The sequence below is a fragment of the Entelurus aequoreus genome, linkage group LG07 (genome assembly GCF_033978785.1).
Source record: "Entelurus aequoreus isolate RoL-2023_Sb linkage group LG07, RoL_Eaeq_v1.1, whole genome shotgun sequence".
Lineage (NCBI taxonomy): Eukaryota > Metazoa > Chordata > Actinopteri > Syngnathiformes > Syngnathidae > Entelurus > Entelurus aequoreus.
The window spans coordinates 34376271-34398336 of NC_084737.1; the positions used below are offsets into that span (position 1 = coordinate 34376271).

General features: G+C 39.5%; 1 protein-coding gene across 11 annotated transcripts in view; it reads left to right on the forward strand.

Annotated features, from left to right (window-relative positions):
* Positions 1-22066, forward strand: part of camta1a (calmodulin binding transcription activator 1a) — a 765387-nt gene that overhangs the window by 360288 nt on the left and 383033 nt on the right. For all 11 annotated transcript variants that reach the window (XM_062053305.1, XM_062053307.1, XM_062053309.1 and 8 more), the window contains one exon: positions 8438-8505. In XM_062053305.1, the coding sequence (XP_061909289.1) occupies positions 8438-8505 (68 nt within the window). The remainder of the gene's footprint in view (positions 1-8437; positions 8506-22066) is intronic.

Sequence of the window (22066 nt, forward strand, 5' to 3'; positions counted from 1 at the left end):
CATCTCCCACTGACATGAATTTGAACCAATTCAACCCATGCTTGGCACCCCCAAAACAACACAAATTTAAAATGCAACTTTTTTTTAAAAAAAAGAAAGAAAGTTAGACAGTAGAAAGTTAGACAGTAGTTTTATGAAGTAATGCAATAATTTACCACATTTACTTTGGAGAGCGACCGCTGTGAAGTTGGTTTAACTTTGTTGTTCGAGATTAGAAGTGGGGCGTGGCCGAGATGCGCAAGCAGTAGTTTGCCTCTGCGGTAACTCTGGTGAAAACTTTAAGATTGAATTCAAATTCTGCTTTTTTTAAAAAAATTAAAACTGACAACGCTTGGCCAACTATATGCATGCCTATCAATCTGGGTGAGTTATACTCTATCAAGACATAGATAACAACAATTATGCCCAAGACACGAAGAGGGAAGCAATCAGAGTCACCTGTGGCCGTAAACGAGCTCGAGGCTGGCGCTGAGATGGCGTCATCAACTTTTGAGAAGTTGCTGGATAAGATACTCGAATCTATCAACAAACGTTTTGACATGCTTGAGGAAAAGCTTGAGGCTCTTACAAGCAAGCAGGCGGCATTGACCAACAGAGTGGAGGACATGCAGCAGCAAGGTTCCGAACATGAGCGCCGCATTGAAGCGCTCGAACAAAAACTGACTGAAACGCAGAAGAGCAATGAGAAACTGGCAGCTAAAATAGACGAATTGGAAGGGCGCTCAAAACGTAATAACTTAAAAATAGTCGGGATACCAGAGCAAGAAGAAAAGGGAAGACTTACGGATTTCGTTGCGGACCTGATACCAAAGTTGTTTGGAGCGAGTAACTTCTCCAAGCCAGTGGTAGTGGACCGCGCGCACCTTGTCCCGCTCGCTCGCTATGGTGACGGCAAGCGCCCCAGGAGCATCATCGCAAGGATACACTTCTACCAGGACAAGGAGCTACTTCTTCGACTAAGCCGCGGCCAGGAGCTGATCTACAACGGCCTGCGCGTCTTCCTGTTTCCAGACTACACTGCCGAGGTGACAGCGAAAAGACGGGCCTTTCGAGAGGTAATGAACACGCTGCGGGAGAACATACTTGCCAACCCTCCCGTTTTTAGCGGGAGAATCCCGGTATTCAGCGCCTCTCCCGACAACCTCCCGGCAGAGATTTTCTCCCGACAAACTCCCGGTATTCAGCCGGATCTGGAGGCCACGCCCCCTCCAGCTCAATGCGGACCTGAGACTGAGTGGGGACAGCCTGTTCTCACGTCCGCTTTCCCACAATAAGCTTGCCTGCCCAATGAACGGAGAAGTTAAATAGGACAATACTGCCATCTAAAGGATAGCCAACGAAACACTGAAATTCAAGTATTTTTTTTTTTCTATGTAAATAAAATAAATATATATATATATATATATATATATATATATATATATATATATATATATATATATATATATATATATATATATATAGCTAGAATTCACTGAAAGTCAAGTAATTCATACATATATATATATATATATATATATATATATATATATATATATATATATATATATATATATATATATATATATATATATATATATATATATATATATATATATATATGAAATATATATGAAATACTCGAGTTGGTGAATTCTAGCTGTAAATAACCACGCCCCCAACCACACACACACACCCCCCCTCCCACCCCCCCCTCCCGATATTGGAGGTCTCAAGGTTGGCAAGTATGCGGGAGAAGGAAATCAAGTTAATGCTGCGTTTTCCAGCTCGCCTGCATGTGGACGACCAGGTAAAGGTGTTTACCTCTCCTACAGACACTAAGACTTTCATTATAAAACATCTTAGTGGCTAATCATCAATAACTGCTTTACCACAAGGCTTATGATAAGCATAAAGCAGAAATTCACTTTTTCACTGAGGTTTATTTCACCGGAGGACGCAGAAAAGAAAAAAAAAGAAAACACTTTGCTGCTTGGAGCAGTGAACGCAACTACTAGCATGCGCCCTGCGCCTGAAGATGGGGGTGGGGGACTTTTGGACTGGGGACTCGACCAACACGACATCGTATGGATAACATCACAATGGAGATTTCACTCCAAAACATTGAACTACACACGATGGGGACAGAGGGAGGGGGGGACAACAATAGGGTGTGAGTGTGTGAATCTGAGCATGAATGTGGAGGAGAGAGGTGCACAATTATATTTCAACTTACCAATTACTAAGGTTTTTTTTCACGTAAAGATAAAATACCCTAAAAAACTTTAATGTCAACTTATAAGAAAAAAATGACTAGTTTCATGGAACGTCAGGGGTTTAGCCAAAAATATTAAAGCAGGGAAGGTTTTTTCATACTTAAATTCATTAAAAACAGATGTTTTATTCCTCCAAGAAACACATCTCTTTAAAGACAACCAACAGAAACTTAAAGCTAGCTGGATATCTCAGGTTTATCATGCACCCTTTACTTCACAAGCTAGAGGTGTAGCCATTTTATTTCATAAAAATGTGCCTTTCATACTTACATCAAAAATAATTGACCCTATCGGAAGATTTATTTTATTAAATGGTCATATTACATCCTACCCAGTAACTTTTTTGAATATCTATGGACCAAACACAGATGACTCAAACTTTTAGAGTCTTTGGTCTACTTCCTGATGATAACTCATCTCATATCTACATTGGTGGTGATTTTAACTGCCTTTTGGATCCCACTTTAGATAGATTGTCAACTAAATCTCATGTAATTGCTAACTCAACTAAAACCATTAATAATCTTATGAGATCAAGAAATATCATAGACATATGGAGAACAAAACATCCTAATAAAAGGGAGTATTCATTTTACTCCGCTGTACACAATTCGTACGCAAGAATCGATTACTTTTTAGTGGAAGCCTCTGCTCTCTCCAATGTCAGTAATCCTGAGTACCACAGTAGAGTCATCTCAGATCACAGCCCTGTGAGTCTACAGATACAAATTGATCTCCATAAAACCAAACAAAAATGGAGATTTAATCCACAATTGTTATTATATGAAGATTTTAAAGAATATATGAATAAGATTATCCAAGAGTTTATTGAGGTGAATGATAACGGAGAGGTCTCAGACTCTATACTGTGGGAAGCCCTTAAAGCTACTGTGAGAGGATATATCATTTCATTTGAAAGCTCAAAACAAAGAGAAGTAAGAAAAAGGCATAAAGAATTGGAAAAAGAAATTAAAGAAATGGAAGAAATTCATATAAATTCTCTTTTGCAGTCTGACTACAATAAGATGCTGAAACTGAAAAATGAATACAATTCTCTTCTTCACAGGGAAGTATCTAAACTCTTACTGAAAAATAAACAAAAACATTTTGAAATATCTGATAAACCACAAACACTTCTGTCCAGACAGCTCAAAGGAGATCAAGCTAAAGCTGCTATCCATAAAATATGCTCAAAAACAGGTGAAATATGTACAGATTTACAGGATATCAACAATGTCTTTAAAGACTTTTATTCAGAATTATATAAATCTGGTTCAGCTATATCGGTTAATGATTTAAATTATTTTTTTACTGCATTAAACCTACCTCAACTGAGGCCAAATCATCAGAATTCTTTAAACAATACTATTTCAACTGAAGAACTGCTAAAAGCACTGAAATCTTTCTCCGTGAATAAAAGCCCTGGTCCAGATGGATTTGGTGCGGAGTTTTATCAAGCTTTTAGTGAAATACTGTCCCGTATAATACTAAGAATGTTAAATGACTCTTTCGTAAACAATAAACTTCCAAGCTCCTTGTATGAAGCTCATATATGTATAATACCGAAAAAGGGAAAAAATCCACTCGATCCAGCCAATTATAGACCTATTTCCCTGCTCAATCTAGACCATAAGATTCTAACTAAGGTACTCGCAACAAGGTTAAGCAACCACATAACAGAAATTATCCATCCGGATTGGCAACGTACGGAGATTATTGAACTTGTTGTACTTGGACTGCATAGGAAACAAAAAGGCAGCCGTCCTGACTCTGGATGCTCATAAAGCTTTTGATTCAATTGAGTGGGTTTATCTACTTCATGTTCTCAAATGATTTGGGTTGGTAGAAAACTTTATAAAATGGGTTAAAATAATTTATTTTGCACCAAAATCATATGTCATAACTAATAATGTAATATCGGATAGTTTTGAATTGCATCGCGGCGTGAGACAGGGCGATTGCCTTTCGCCCTTACTTTTCAATTTGGCCCTAGAACCACTGGCTGTTAGTTTAAGAATGAACTCTAATATTAAAGGATTTTCAGTGGGCACATCAGAGAGTCTCATCTCACTGTATGCAGATGATGTACTTGTTACACTTACTGAGCCAGACATTGCATTACCACTTCTTTTAGAATATGTAGACTCTTTTGGTAAAATATCTGGTTATAAAATAAACTGGTCCAAAAGCGAGCTTATGTTCCTAGGAGATAATGTTAAGATCAGTCAAAACCCAGTTAAAGTTGCAGAAAACTTTATATCCTATCTTGGCTTAAAAATATCTAAAAATTATGAATCATTACTAAAATTGAACTTTACTGAAGCTTTTGAGAAACTGAAAGTGTGTATAGAGTATTGGAAGACCCTACCGCTCTCTATGTTAGGTAGAGTGAATGCTATCAAAATGATTACCCTGCCAAAATTTACCTATCTTTTTCAAAATTTACCAATTCTAATTCCTGCAGATTTTTTCCAAAAACTTGAATCTTTAGTTCTAGATTTTGTGTGGGGATATAAAAAACGCAGAATATCTAAAAAGCACGTATTCAGATCTACAAAGGAAGGGGGACTGGGTCTTTCAATGTTCAAAAATTATTATTGGGCATCAAATCTGAATGCATTGACCTATTGGAAGATGGGGTTCCCAAAGAATGAATCACTTAATTCTGCTCCCTTGTGGCTGAAATTGGAACTGCAGTCATTAGTTAAACCTTACACATCATTGCCATCTCTACTTTTTACTAAACCAGTCTCTTCTATTAAATCAGCAAGCCATAGTGTAGTAGTAAGAAATTCTATCAAAATTATTTCTCAAATTAAAAAACAATTGAATATTTCCAATGTAACTATGTATTCACCAATGTGTCACAATCATGCATTTATTCCATCGATAACAGACAGAATTTTTCTTAACTGGTACTTAAATGGAATTAAATGCATAAAAGACATGTATGTCGAGGACAGTCTTGCGTCATTTGAGCAATTGCGAATCAAATTCAATTTGTCCCAATTCAGTTGGTTTTGCTATTTGCAGGCAAAAAAATGTATTAAAGAAAACATTTCAAAATCTCAGCTGGTAAATGAAAAACACCCTCTCTTAGAATTACTAAATTTATCACCCACAAGTAAAAAACTTATCGCTAAATTTGCCAGCTGCTTCATTATACCCATGACATCAGCAGACTATGTTAAAAGAGCATGGGAACAGGAACTAAGAACAACAATACCCAAACAGCAATGGGAACGGACACTCTTTCAAATTCACAATTGCTCAATTAACAGCAGACTTAGGCTCATACAGTTTAAAGTGATTCATCGTTTTTACTACTCCAAAGTCTTATTACACAAATGTTATCCTGATACATCTCCACTTTGTGATGGATGTAAATCTGCTGAAGGATCACTGTCTCATTCGTTTTGGGAATGTCCAATTATTCAATCATTTTGGTCCAGCATTTTCTTTTTTTACTCGGGGGTATATCAGAGAAAACTTGTCCCTGACAGGGATTTAATCTTGTTTGGGTGGTCTTCAGAAACACAAAAACTTCCAAAATATATTACAGATGTGTTGCTACTCGGAACGGTCTTGGCCAAAAGACTCATTCTCAAAGACTGGAAAAGCCCATCTGCACCCAACTTCAGGAATTGGCTAAATGAACTTGTGAATGTAATGACTCTTGAAAAAATAAGATATATAAACTCTGCAAGTATGAATAAATGGGAACTAACCTGGAAACCTTTACTGACATATATTGAATCATAATTTAGGCATTTAAGGAATAAAGAAAAAAAAGACAAGAAAAGAAAAAAAACACAAAAAAAAAACTGCCATCTTTTTTGTAGTTGTATTATCTTTATTATTTTCTGTATTGATCCTACACTATTATTGCTTTTTTTTTTTTTTTTGGTTACTTCTGATATGGCTTTGCCACGGTTTACTTGCTTATTTATTTATTCATTTATTTATTTTTTTTGGTGACTTTTTATCTTGTATTGTTTTGCATTTGATCAATTTCTGTGACTTTCCTTTTCTTTTTTAAGTGTGAACGGTGGAGAGGTCCTCGAGAGGTGATCTTGGGATCACTTCCTGAGGATCCTTGATGCCGAGGAATGTTCATCCATCTTGCTGTGGTCTCGATAGCCTGCTGATCCTGAGCCGGAGCGGGATGGATGGCTATATATACAATATCTGGGTATTTTTTCTAATAATGATTATACTGTAAACCTTGAGTTGTTAAAGTTCAAGTGCACCTCTCTCCTCAAGTGTTCATGTGAGTGTGTATGAGTGGATGTGTGATTGTATGAAGGCTTTGCGTGAGCAAAGTATGACTGGTAAATGTGATTTTAACTGTAAAATTCAATAAAAATATTTGCAAAAAAAAACAAAAAAAACTTGTTGTTCGATATTCACCTCCGTAGCCACAGCTCTGAAAGTTAAAAGGTTATACTTGGCAGAAAAGTCTTTGGCAGTGTCTCATTTGAGGTGCTTTTACTTCCATCTTTTTGGAAATAGATGTCCGCCTTTTGGGTCTTGTCTCGCTTCAGTAGGTGTCAACTGTCAGTGATGCGGTCGTACTGGCTCGCCAAGACACAGTCGGTCGTGTTTTGTTTCTGTGGTTCCATGGGTGTCTTTTGCTTCTAAAACCGAATGTTTTGGGGCGGCTCTTCTTCATGCCAATGGCACGCAATATGCTCTCAATTTTAATTGATGCTTGTAACCGAAAGCATAGCAAAAACCAGAGAGACAGCTCATATCTCAAGATACCTGTAAGTTGAGGGACTACTTTACAAGCAATATTTAAAGGACAACTGCTTTTTGGGTAGTTTAAACTTCATCAGAATAGCAAGGCAATCAACACAGTCCAGCTAGCCTGAGTTTGCACCTGGAGGCAAGGGCACAAGTTCATGCTACAGCCTTTCCTTTGCTGCTGCTAGACTAGAAACACTCTCTCATGGCTGCAGCCTGCAGCATCCTTATGGGCTGCCTCCATTGTGCTGTGTCCCTGTGCCAGGTCACACTTGTGACAAAGTCCATCGCAGCATCTTAACGATGTATATATTCAGTGCATGCAGATTTGGGAACTAAAGGGATGTTTGGCAGACAGCTATATTTTTCGGCCCGCTTTAACTTAAAAACACCAATTGGTCAGGAAAAGCAACAAAACCTAGCGGCTTCACACACCACTCAAGACAATACTCTAACAGAATAGCCAAAGGTTTGTCGAACAATTCATCTTGTAGAGGGAAGTGCATCTTTAAATTCATATGAGAAATGGCAGCAGGTCTGTCCTTGTGTCAAACACTCGCGACAGTCCGTGGACGTGATAAATGCCCTCGCTGAAGAGTGAATTGCCGCCTGTCGCAGGTAATCGTTGGATTGTCTACCAGCATGTAATGTGCTTTTATTAATGCCCATTTATTTGCTGAGAAAATGTCACAGTAAGGTCCAGCACATTTCCCCATACTTTTCACTGATGCAATGGGAATATGAAATATGAAATAATCTCTATGTACCTGTTACACTTTTTTTTTTTTTTTTAACTTAAATAACATTTCTTTGTTTCTTACATTGAATAAACAGAGCACAGTCTACCAAGTCAAATATATTGTGTGTTAAACATACTTGGCCATTAAAGCTGATTCCGATTCTGATCTATAGCATCACTTTGTATATATCTTGACTCCAAAGGTTCTACAACTTGTTCTGATCCAGCAGTACACACAGCATTAGAAGAGTGTTGTGTGATTATTATTCAAAGGTTAAAGATGGGATTGATCCTCCGAGGCGTGTCAAGGGCAGATCAAACGGATTTAGGAGAGGATCGGACGAAAAATGTTAAAAGCTGCTCTTTTTGTAAGACAGAGACGTCAATCTCTCTGCGAGCACCTTGTTGTCCTTGAGCTTGATCAAAGCTTTTGGAACAAAGATGGTCTCAAAAGATGATCTGACCTTAACTGCCTTCAACTTCGGTCTTTTGCATTGCCGTTACTGGTTTGCATTTACCTGCTTGAGCTCTCCGGTGTTGCCCTCGTCTCTGTTTTCCCTCTATTTATGTTGCTGTTTAGGCTGGAGGAATGCCAATGAAGCAATCTCACAGTATTACAAACACCAGAGAATGGTGATTAAAGATGAGACATCTCAGCCTCACACTCATCCTCTCGTCTTTCTGCTCTTTTTCACAGGAGATCGCAGCTTACTTGATAACATTTGAAAAGCATGAAGAATGGCTAACAACATCCCCTAAAACAAGGTAAGACAATTATGCTGCCATCTTCAAAATCATAACTTATCATTTATAGTCCTTCATTTCAACATATTTTTAAAGTAGCGCACTTACATCTTTCAAGTTCAACTCTGCCTGGCTGATTTCACAGGCTCCCATTGGTTGTACCAAATACACCAAATCAAAGGAATGTTAGCAACTGCTTTTGGTTGTAGATTTGCCTCAAAATAAACTTTCAAATCTACATAGAGGATCATTTCAAACATTTTTTGAAAGTAGACTCTATATTGGATAATCGTAAACAGTTGTTTATTGCTGTTATTATTATTTTTTATTATTATCCAGGATGAACACCTTTTACTTGTTGTTTTTCTGTTGCAAATGCCAGTGTTGTGACAGACAAGAAAATAGACTTGCTGCGACAGCAAATACAACCCGTTCACAAAGGAGCCCCATTCCAAAGTTTACATGCTCGTGCATTTTGAATCCGCTCAATATGCTAAACATGTTTTCTTCTTTTTTGTCTGGCGAAAAAGATTTTGCTATGTCGCGAGTTGCATGCTTCCTTATGCATGTGTGAATGGGACCCTGGACCTTTTAACACCCATTCCTCATGGTCCTCACCTCCCCACATCCTTCTGCCACAGCCTCAGAAAGACATTACGAGTTAAAAAATAGAAGCCATTCCATTTTAAAACTTGGTATTACATTTACCTTTACTACTCACTCCAAAATGTAAGGGGTGCAATTCAGGTGAATGGCACACCTGTGAATTGTAAAAGAAACAGGTTCTGATAGATGCTCCAACATTGAAAATGTCACGGCTCCTCCGACACAAGACAGCCTGACACTGACACTTTTGTGAAATGTGCAACTTTTGATCCACTGACTTTATAGTCTAATGGTTCCCTGGATGCTCACGGCCAGTCTGTCACTGCTGGCTGTCACATATGTGCTGTTCTCAGTTGCCTGGGCTCTCTGGGATTTCAACCCCAAGTCATGTCTCTGTGCAGGTGCAGCAATATCAGAAAACATGTCACCAGGGAGTGTCCCCCTTGTGTGTACATCTACAAAACACCTGACAACACAAAAACATGTCCCAGGGTGTAGAGGAGCCATCACTGTGGGATAGGTTGTGTGCAGATTTAGAATGTGTGGATTTCAAGGGAGGCGCATAAAGAGTAGCTGTGATGTGTGTTTTCCTGGATGTCAGTAAAAGGGCAGAGCGTAGTGATTGATGTCAGGCCAGGATAGCTTGTCAGCAGTGAAAGGGTGCTACATATATGTGTGATTGATGGGATCTGATTGATGGCTGGCCTCCATATGAAAAGCTTTCTGCTCAAGGTAAAGGGTGATAGGTCAAACACGGGACACCTGTGGTTAAGTGTTGCCTTATCATTTGTCATCACACATCTGGTGGCTAAGTGTGTGTGTGTGTGTGTGTGTGTGTGTGTGTGTGTGTGTGTGTGTGTGTGTTTGTGTCTGCATGTCTGTTTGGTTTGACCTCTGTGGGGAATAGGCTAAGTAGGTTAATTCTCCCCCTGCTAGTTCCTGTGGACAGGGGTCGGCGGGGCACGATGCAAGGAAAAGATAAGCGGGGTCACACACGCAGCGGAGCAGTGCTGCTCGAGTGCCTTTCATGTAACAACTCTGACATATGTGGGTTGTAAACATGGGAGTGGGCCACAGCTGGAGTTCAAGGAGCTGTATGCTGTTTGACCAAAAGTGACGTGCAATGCAGGGTATACACTGAACAGAAATGGCAGCTTATCACAGCAAGAATGATGAGGTGCAAGGAAGCAGTTGTAAGCAATATATATTATATATTGCAATATTACTTCTCACATAAGCCAGGCATGCATGTGGAATCTAACAAAACCAATGCTCTCCTCTTGGGGATTTTCTGTTTGGTTACCACAAATTCTGAAGCCAGCACGGAGAGAGTGTTGGCGTCCTGAGTGATTGATGCTCCCAGCTCTAGTAATACACATTCCCTTTCAGATAGGAAGTGCAACCATGCTTAAAATCAATACCAGTGTTCTCCCACGGACTGCTTCAACAGCGCTACATTTAATTCAGGTCGCACCTGTCAGAGCTAGGGAAATCTCTCCCCACTCGGGCCTTACACTTTAATTTACACACATGGCCTTGCTAGCTTCCATTTCCATTAAAGGGGAGAGTCTGGCATTATGGCTCTAATGAAGGCCGCGGCCAGGCTGTGATTTAACATAGCCGCCACGCAACACCCTTCCTCCACAGCGGGGAATGCATTTAAAGAGACAATTAGGAGTTTCCTCCCCGATAGATAGTCTTACTCTTTCTTTTCTCCATCAGTGAAGATGTGCCCATGTTGCCTGAGTGTATTGGACATGTGGGTGAATAGGGTGGACACAAACCAGGCACTGAAACAATGCAAGCAAGTCCAAGCAACAACCTGGGATTTAACCTCATCTCCAGGGTGTAAAATATGTCTGTGTAAGAAAGAGAGTGAGACGGGATTCTTTGCCTGCCATAAATGAGACAAACGTCTCCTGTGGGGCTTTTTCAGAGGTGTTTGTAGGCTGTCAGATGTAGAAAGTATTGACTAGAGGGTGTCACACAGTCGTCTGACCAAAGAGCTAATGGACACCTGAGTATTGTGAAAAGGTTGCTTGTTATCATGAGCATCTATAAGTCTATAGAAAGGAGACTTTATCTCTATAAAAATGTGTGTTTCTGCATGTTTATTCTGTAGACCAGTGGTTCTTAACCTTGTTGGAGTTACCGAACCCCACCAGTTTCATATGCGCATTCACCGAAACCTTCTTTAGTGAAAAATAAAACGTTTTTTTTTTTTCAAATCCAAGACAAAGTTCTGTGTTTTTTTACTGGTACACAAAATTAACTGTGCATGAACATGACCTTGTTCAAAGAACAAAACCTACACAGTCCATGAACTCACAACAAATTACACACCTGCAAATCAGATGGAAAATTAGAGGGAACATTGTTTGGGGGTATCCATAATACGCCGATAGGGAGAAGTTTTTATTACACGATGAGTCAGGTGTGGCTTGACGGCGGAGGCTCCACCGTACCCCTGAGGCCGACTCACCGAACCCCTAGGGTTCGATCGAACCCAGGTTAAGAACCACTGCTGTAGACTCTGTACTCTTATGTAAACGCTGACTTGAGTGTTAATAGCTTGTAAACTGTTACCTACCCCTTACTGGTTTAAATGCACAATGTTGATTTGGGTCTTCAAACTGTGGTATGGATGTGAAGTGAATTGTGAGGTGAATTATATTTATATAGCGCTTTTTCTCTAGTGACTCAGAGCGTTTTTACATAGTGAAACCCAATATCTAAGTTACATTTAAACCAGTATGGGTGGCACTGGGAGCAGGTGGGTAAAGTGTCTTGGACACAACGGCAGTGACTAGGATGGCGGAAGCGGGGATCGAACCTGGAACCCTCAATTTGCTGGCACGGCCACTCTACCAACCGAGCTATACTGCCCCATGTCTGAGCAAGTCAATAATAAAAAATAAGTATTTGTTTAATAAGTGGTATTGGATTGGTTTTCAACATCCCATCTAAGGATTAATCAAATCTGAAACGCAAATGACACCAGACAGGCCAACACATTTAGTTCTGAAAACTTGGAAGGGACCTTACATTTTTGCAGCAGATTCCTAAAAACACCTCTGTGCTGTCACACACAGGATCTTTGACTAGCTTTTTGGCAGGGAAAAAAATTGTGACGGGACAAGTCTGCACCACCACTTTACCCACGGTCCTTAACTTTTGCTGGTGCTGGTACAATGTGGCCCCCAAAACAATTTAGTCGAATAACACTGATGTACGGTTTATTTATGAACTGTGATAAAATGTTAAAAGATTCTTGTATCGTTTTAAAATATATAAATCATTACTATGATTACTGTTAAATTGTGATCAACATCTGAGAATCTTGCACAGATTCAAACATAAGAACAACAATATATCAGATGCACATGTGTCACGTTTTTTAATAATTAATTTTTTATAGCAAAACATGTTGGGAGGCAAATCAATTGACAGCGTTCAAGATGGTGTGCCAAAAAAGGTCTATGGATGAAGTGCAGGCACATTTTTAACTATGCAAGATTATAATAAATTTAGTTGTGATATGAATATTTTCATTTATCCATCCATCCATCTTCTTCCACTTATCGCGGGGGCAGCAGCCTAAGCAGAGAAGCCCAGACTTATCTCTCCCCAGCCACTTCGTCCAGGTCCTCCCGGGGGATCCCGAGGCCTTCCAGGCCAGCCGGGAGACATAGTCTTCCCAATGTGTCCTGGGTCTTCCCCGGTTATGCACTGTTAAATTTAATCCAACTTTTGTACAATCACTCAAAATTATTTCTATATCACTTAATCACAAGTGTCTCTAAGGGCTGCACAAGCCACAACGACATCCTCGGTTCAGATGTAAAAGGTAGACCAAAAAAAACAAAACAAATGGATACATTGTCACTATTACTTTGTCGATACTTTTGGGCGTATTACATAATTATTTAGAGTCTTATTGGCATGTCATAGATCATATATTAATATTAGACTTTTTTTTGCAGAAGTTCTTTAAATTAGTGCGTGTCTTCTTTTGGTGCCACAGCTCATTTTCCAATCCAATATAATTATTTAAATAGCACATTTTACAAACAGAGACAGTTTCCAAAGTGCTGCACAACATTATGAAAATAAGAGTCTAAAACTGAAAAATGTGTAAAAACTATTTGAAAAAAAAACAAAACAAAAGATGCAACAATGCAATTCATCCATTCATTTTCTATACTGCTTGTTCTCATTAGGGTCAAGGTTAAGCGAGATCCTATCCCAGCTGATTATGAGGGAGAGTTGTACAACCTGGACTAGTCGTCAGCCAATCGCAGGGCACATATTAACAAACAGAATAGACCGCCCGCTGTCCAAAAACGGCCTGCCAAAGACTTTCATTCGGCCTAATAAACATCACCCAAATAATGAAACTATACAGTTTTACAGATCACTGGTCATTAATAGAGAATATATACTGTAATTGGCTGGCTGGCAGTATGACCCCAAGAGGCAGAGCAGGTAGGCAACTTGCAGGTAAACTGAGTTTTTATTGGGAACAACCAGGAAGGTACAAGTGTGGTCACAGTAGCGTACCACATGTAGAAAGACCGCAAGACAAAGTTGATGCAGAAAGGAAAGCAAGGCAAGGCTATGCAAAAAAAACACACACAGTATGGAGCCATGCACTGGCATGTATGAACTGCAAACAGGTAATAAACCAATGCCGTCCACGTGACAATGCTGGGCATAAAACGCCTTTTGGTTGTCAATCAGGAGCAGGTGAGGGAACCAACGCACAATTGATTTTATTGATAAATTCAAGTTTTTTGTTGCATATGATTTAGAATGTGTGTATGCATATATATATATATATATATATATATATATATATATATATATATATATATATATATATATATATATATATACAGTATGTTTCTAGAAAACTTCAGCAATGCCTTGCAGCTTCTTCCATGTTGCGGTAAAACTTGGCAGCCTTTCTTACCAATTCACAGTTTTGCATTAATTTTAAAGGGCATTCCAGTTGTTGGTAGCGCTGAGCAATATTTTTTCTCCACATGTTGGTGACATTCCTCTGAATGAGTCAACAATTATTGTAGATCATTTTTAAATACACTTAAATATTTCAGGTCCATAATCTTGTCTGCAGTAGCATGAAGTCAAAACTGACGTCAACAAAAAGAATGCTGCCTTAAGGAGCAGAGACAGGAAGGATATAAAGACAGCACAGCATTAGCTGAAACTCTGTTTAAAGGAGGCAAAAGAGAGCTACAGGAAGAAAGTGGAGAACAAACTTGAGGAGAACAACTTGAGGGAAGTCTGGGATGGTGTGAGAAGCATCAGAGGCCACAAAGCATTACTGCAAACCCGGTCAGAGGAGAATTGAGGAAGCTTTGCCCCAGGAAAGCAGCTGGCCCAGATTACTTGTGCCCACAGCTATTGAAAAACTGCGCTATTGAACTGGGGGAGCCACTACACGATGTGTTCAACCTCAGTTCACAACTAGGGAGAGTGCCCACTCTCTGGAAAATAATCTTCCCTGTGAGCTGAATGACTTCCGACCAGTGGCACTCAAATCACATCTAACGAAGACTCTGGAGTGGGTACTTCTCAGACACCTCAGGCCTCAGGTGCAGCAAAGTCAGGACCCGTTACAGTTTGCCTGCCGTGCAGAAATTGGTGTGGAGGATGCCATCCTTTACCTTTTATACCGGGCCCACTTACACCTGGACAAGAGCGGGGCGAGCACAGTCAGAATTCTGTTTCTATAGTGCTTTTAACACAATCCACCCCCCTCTGCTACAGGACAACCTGACTAGAATGCAGGTGGACCCACGCCTGGTGTCTTTGATTTCCAGCTACCTCACAGACAGACCACAGTATGTATGGATGAAGAACATCACATCTGAAGATCACATCTGACATCTTGGTCAGCAACACGGAGGCGCCCCGGGGGACTGTGCTGGTTCCTCTTCTGTTCACAATTTACACCTCAGACTTCTGCTACAACTCCAAATTATGTCACATTCAGAAGTTTGCTGATAACACAGCCATTGTGGGGTGTATCAGAGGTGACCAAGAGGAGGACTTCAAAAGTCTGGTGAAGGACTTTGTCACCCGGAGTCACACAAAACATCTCCAGCTCAACACCACAAAAACCAAAGAGCTTGTAATAGACGTTGGGAAGTCCAGGTCATGCACCCAAGCAGTGAACATTGAGGGGGTTTTACTCTGTATTATGCTTGGGGGGGTCAACACATGAAAGAGGGTCTCCTCCAGACTGGACGAGCTCATTAAGCGGGCCGGCTCAGTAGTCCGAAGGAAGCTAGACTTTCTGGTGACAGTTGCAGAGAACATATCTATGAACAGACTGCTGGGCATCCTGGATAACACCAGCCATCCTCTGGACACTGTTATCAGCGACCAGAGAAGTGACAGGATGCTTCTCCCCAGATTCAGTACAAACAGACTTAATAACGTATTTGTCCCTTGTGCCATCAGACTGTACAACTCTTCACTTGGAGGTGGAGGGGGGGCGGGAGGACTGCTAAAGACTGCAAAAAAAGGGGTGTGGGGTTTAATAAACTTAATAAACACAAGGGCAAACACAAACACAACACACTTCTGCTAACAACACTGCTGCTGCTATAACATCTATGTTTGTAGATATATATATAATAATACTAATAATAATGGATTACATTCATATACACCCCCCACCTGCTCAGTGGACTTGTAGTTAGAGTGTCCGCCCTGAGACTGGAAGGTTGTGAGTTCAAACCCCGGCCGAGTCATACCAAAGACTAAAAAATTGGGACCCATTGCCTCCCTGCTTGACACTCAGCATTAAGGGTTGGATTTGGGGGTTAAATAACCAAAATGATTCCCGACCGCGGCCACCGCTGCTGCTCACTGCTCCCCTCACCTTCCAGGGGGTGAACAAGGGGATGGGTCAAATGCAGAGGATATTTGCACCACACCTAGTGTGTGTGTGACTATTGTTGGGACTTTAACTTTTAACATGAACTTTTATATAGCGCTTTTCTAGACACTCAAAGCGCTTCACAGAGAAGCGCTTTGAACCCATCACTCCACATTCACACCTGGTGGTGGTAAGCTACTTTCGTAGCCACGGCTGCCCGGGGGTAGACCGACGGAAGAGTGGCTGCCAGTTTGCGCCTAAGGCCCCTCCATTCATTAACCAATGTGAGCGGCACTGGGGGCAAGGGTGAAGTGGAGGAGCGAACCTGCAACCCTCACCTGCACGGCCGCTCTACCCACTATGCCATGCCGTCTCATAGTATCCTTTTATGTAACTTATTCGCTACTATTTTTCTATTTATCTTTGAGTGTTTTTTTTTTTTACTGTATTTGTTGGTGCTACCTGCAGCTGGAATTTGAATTTCCCTGAGGGAACATTTACCAATGGATTAATAAAGTTCATATCTATCTATCTATCTATCTATCTATCTATCTATCTATCTATCTATCTATCTATCTATCTATCTATCTATCTATCTATCTATCTATCTATCTATCTATCTATCTATCTATCTATCTATCTATCTATCTATCTATCTATCTATCTATCTATCTATCTATCTATCTATCTATCTATCTATCTATCTATCTATCTATCTATCTATCTATCTATCTATCTATCTATCTATCTATCTATCTATCTATCTATCTATCTATCTATCTATCTATCTATCTATCTATCTATCTATCTATCTATCTATCTATCTATCTATCTATCTATCTATCTATCTATCTATCTATCTATCTATCTATCTATCTATCTATCTATCTATCTATCTATCTATCTATCTATCTATCTATCTATCTATCTATCTATCTATCTATCTATCTATCTATCTATCTATCTATCTATCTATCTATCTATCTATCTATCTATCTATCTATCTATCTATCTATCTATCTATCTATCTATCTATCTATCTATCTATCTATCTATCTATCTATCTATCTATCTATCTATCTATCTATCTATCTATCTATCTATCTATCTATCTATCTATCTATCTATCTATCTATCTATCTGATCCAACAAACTTAATAAAATGGGCATTTTTGGGGATCAAGTCAACTTGGTTTGTGTTATGAATCAGACAACAATCTGAATTGTTAATTTTTATTTTTTATTTTTATTTTTATTGTTAAATCAACATACAAAACACAAGATACACTTACAGCACCAACCCAAAAACCTGCATACCCCATTTACACTCATTCTCACTCATTTACACTCATTCACACAAAAGGGTTGTTTCCTTCTGTTATTAATATTCTGGTTCCTACAATATATATATATATATATATATATATATATATATATATATATATATATATATATATATATATATATATATATATATATATATATATATATATATATATATATATATATATATATATATATATATATATATATATATATATATATATATATATATATATATCAATACAGTCTGCAAGGATACAGTCCGTGAAGCACACAGGATTGTGTGTGCTGCTGGTCCACTAATAGTAATAACCTTTAACAGTTAATTTTACTAAATTCCATTAATTACTAGGATCCATGTAACTGTTTTTATTTTATTTTAATTTATTTTTTGTTCAAGAAAAAGTTTATTTTAAAATAAAGGACATTACCTTCACCAGACCAGATTGTCAATGAAATTAGATTGTTTAAAGGGTTCTTAAAACCAGGTCCAGTCCAGATTATGTCCGGGTCGGGCTCAGCAACACACACCTTCATTTACGTACAATTGTTGGTTATTTGCGTGTTGATCACCTGTTGTGATCATGTAGGTTATTTGTTGACAGTGAACGAGTACAGTTTTGTTTACCATCTGAACTCAAAACATATTTTTAAAACTACAGTGTTCTTAAAAAGAAAGCCTAATGCATGTTGTTTGTCTATTAATGTGCACTGATTGTTTTGACAACATTTTATATCTACTGTATATATGTGCCAGGCTATATTAATAGGGCCTATAGTTACACGTTTAAAACACATGTACACATGTACTTACATCTCTCTCTCACGCACACGCACACACATTGTATATTGAAACTATCAAACAATAAGGACCAGTCCTTGGAGGACCCTACAATGACACTGAACCCTGCCGCCGCCACGTCCCAGCGCAATAGCCCTTTCTCCTCCTACATTCACAACAAGAGCAGCAGCAACACTCCAAAATGAAACTGGGTCCCTTTAGACAGCTTCCAAAGACAATGCTTTTATTAAAACCTACAGCAGCGGCGCCACCCTTGAGGCACCAGCTCACCAACAACACAGTAAAGCAAAGCTGAGAGGCAGCCTGGAATCTGCTAATGACTGTTTGTTTGCTATTGTGTATGGAGGCTGTGGATCTGTGTACAAACCGTATTTCTGCAAGCTTGATAGAGCATGACTACGCATTTAAAAAAAATAAAAATAAACATGCAACAATTTATGAATGTACTATTGAGATGACATTAAGGTTCATAATTACCAGTGAATCACCGTGAATGTAGAATAAAATTTAGAGCACTTTCATGCAGTACTGTAGCAGGTCCATCTTCTGAAAAAGTCGTGTCTGGCAGACAGAGAAAGAAGGGCGAATAGAAGGAGGGAGGACCACCCTTAGAAACAAAGGTATAAAAGATAAAGGGATGTTAGATAAGATCACTTTGAAATGAAGACAGTGGTAATGAATTGAGTTTAAGTCAAAAGCCAGAACGCAAATGAAAAATGAAGTAGACTGAGGTGAACTAGTGTTATCGCTTTCATCTTTTTACTTTGCATATCCTCCACTGTTTTTTTCATGCCAACTCATCAGGAAATCCCGCTGATGGCCCCAGGTCTGATGGTGACACGTTTTTGCTCCAACTGACAATTCCCTGACTTCCCATCTATGGTTTATGAATGGAACAAGGCAATGCACTAGTAGTGAAACTTGGCTTTATCCGGCTAATATGTCCACTTTGAAAGAGGATGTCCAAACCTTTGCGGTCAAGCTTGTGCCAGGTTCAGTCCCACCGCTGTCATAAAGTCACAGCGGTGCAAGTGCAGCCATTGGTGGTACTTAGCAAAAGGTTAAAGATAAACATTAGGGGTGTAACACTTCATTTTAACGATTCGATTTGAGTTGGCATTGGTTGTTGCCGATACGAATAAGGGACAATATAATTTTTTTAGAACAATACGATCTAAAACAATTCATTGAGTTGATATCGATGCAGTAATTTTTTAGCAGAAAAAATCAAATAGTGTGGCTGTGGAACAATTACCGGATACTGGACACTGCAGGTGAAGTTTCCTATATTCCTGTTATTTCTTGTAAGAAATTAGGTATGCATAAATTATGGATCCAAACAAGCAAGTAAACAACAATTAATGGCCAATGCATTCTCGTCTTATTTGAATAAAGTGCAACCAACACTTTAGGTTGAATTAACCAGGGGAAACCGTTTCTGCTCACATTTTCAACATTCAAGCAATAAAACTATTGTAACCAACATTTAAAGGCCTACTGAAATGAGATTTTCTTATTTAACCGGGGATAGCAGATCCATTCTATGTGTCATACTTGATCATTTTGCGATATTGCCATATTTTTGCTAAAAGGATTTAGTAGAGAACATCGACGATAAAGTTTGCAACTTTTGGTCGCTGATAAAAAAGCCTTGCCTATACCGGAAGTGGCGTGACGTCACTGGTTGAAGAGCTCCTCACATCTGCACATTGTTTACACCAGCAGCGAGAGCGATTCGGACAGAGAAAGCGACGATTACCCCATTAATTTGAGCGAGGATGAAAGATTTGTGGATGAGGAAAGTGACAGTGAAGGATTAGAGTGCAGTGCAGGACGCCAGGGTGTATCTTTTTTCGCTCTGACCGTAACTTAGGTACAAGGGCTCATTGGATTCCACACTTTCTCCTTTTTCTATTGTGGATCACGGATTTGTATTTTAAACCACCTTGGATTCTATATCCTCTTGAAAATGAGAGTCGAGAACGCCAAATGGACATTCACAGTGACTTTTATCTCCACGACAATACATCGGTGAAGCACCTTAGCTTCGGAGCTAACGTGATAGCATCGTGCTTAACTGCGGATAGAAACAGAAAAAACATGCCCCTGACTGGAAGGATAGACAGAAGATCAACAATACTATTATTACTTCTACTATCAGGAGACACCGAACCAAACCCTGGACCTGTAACCACACGGTCAATGCTGTCCAGCCTGGCGAAGCTTAGCAATGCTGTTGCTAATGATGCCATTGACGCTAACTTAGCTACGGGACCTCGACAGAGCTATGCTAAAAACATTAGCTCTCCACCTATGCCAGCCCTCATCTGCTCATCACCACCCGTGCTCACCTGCGTTCCAGCGATCGACGGTGCGACGAAGGACTTCACCCGATCATCGGTGCGGCCGGCGGCTAGCGGCGGCTAGCGTCGGATAGCGTGTCTGCTATCCAACTCAAAGTCCTCCTGGTTGTGTTGCTGTAGCCAGCCGCTAATACACCGATCCCACCTACAGCTTTCTTCTTTGCTGTCTTCATTGTCCATTAAACAAATTGCAAAAGATTCACCAACACAGATGTCCAGAATACTGTGGAATTATGTGGTGAAAACAGACGACTTAAGCTGGCCACCGTGCTATTCCAAAATGTCTGCTTCAACCTGTGACGTCACGCGCAAACGTCATCATACCGAGACGTTTTCAGACGGATATTTCGCAGGAAATTTAAAATTGCACTTTATAAGTTAACCCGGCCGTATTGGCATGTGTTGCAATGTTAAGATTTCATCATTGATATATAAACTATCAGACTGCGTGGTCGGTAGTAGTGGGTTTCAGTAGGCCTTTAACAGTAGATTTACGTGCTAAATAAAGTTCCCCGACCCGGCCATACAGTATCTGTTCTCCACCACTTGCATCACCCATGAGGGGACAGTGCAGGTGTGCAAAAGCATGTATGTCCCCTCATCCCTGTTGATGGTGTTGGCTCCAGCCTCCTCGCTTCCTAAATTCCTTAGCCTCCTTTATCCATCTCTTGTATTTATTTTTTTCTTTGCCACACTGTAATTGTCTACATGTTTACTAGTCAGAAGATACAATAAAAAAAAAGGTAATTTAAAATCGCTACTTACTTGTACAGGAGGCAGCTGCTTTTTGACAGAGCTTTCGATGAGTATTAACATACAATGTAACCTTTGACTCACTGTAATTTTGTACATGCTTGCTGGTCAGGAGATACAATGAAATACAAATAATTTAAAATCACTACTTGTACACAAGGCATACGAGGCAGCTGCTTTCGATTAATAATTTGTTTAAGGCAAACATTAAAAATATTTGTGTTTGTACACATGCTAAGTAGCATTGGGTAGAAGACATTTGATGTGTAGCAGACATCAACAGAACACCAGAAATTAGTGCGTCAGTGTAACGAGCTCCGCCGTCACTTTCGTTGTTGGTCGCGTCCTTTGTGGTTTAAAGTTGTGTCTCGGCTTTATATTATTGTGTTGTGTTGTTTGTCTTTGTTGTGGCTTTTGCAATCGTGCTGTAGCTGAAAGTTTTTGTGTTGTATTTTACGATATTTTCTTGTGGCGTTTGTATTTGTTTTGACCTTTCTCGACCCCCGTAGATATTTATGTTTTGATGATGCTTCAGACAAGGCAGACCGACTTAACGTTTAACGTCCTTATCAATAAAAGTGCTAAACTTCATATAAAATCTGACGTTTTTAAAGCTAATGTTTTACTTTTTCTAGTATTGATAAAATTAATACATTTTCTCTTTTAAAACGATCTTGGGTTGGTCCATATCTTGCAAAAGGCAAACTTGCCGAGCACAGATGTAGTTGAATCTCAGGAATATGATTCAATATTTTGATTAGTCATTACACCCCTAGTGAAAAAGTATTCAAATTGAGGCCACAAATAATGTTGGTAAAAATCGTA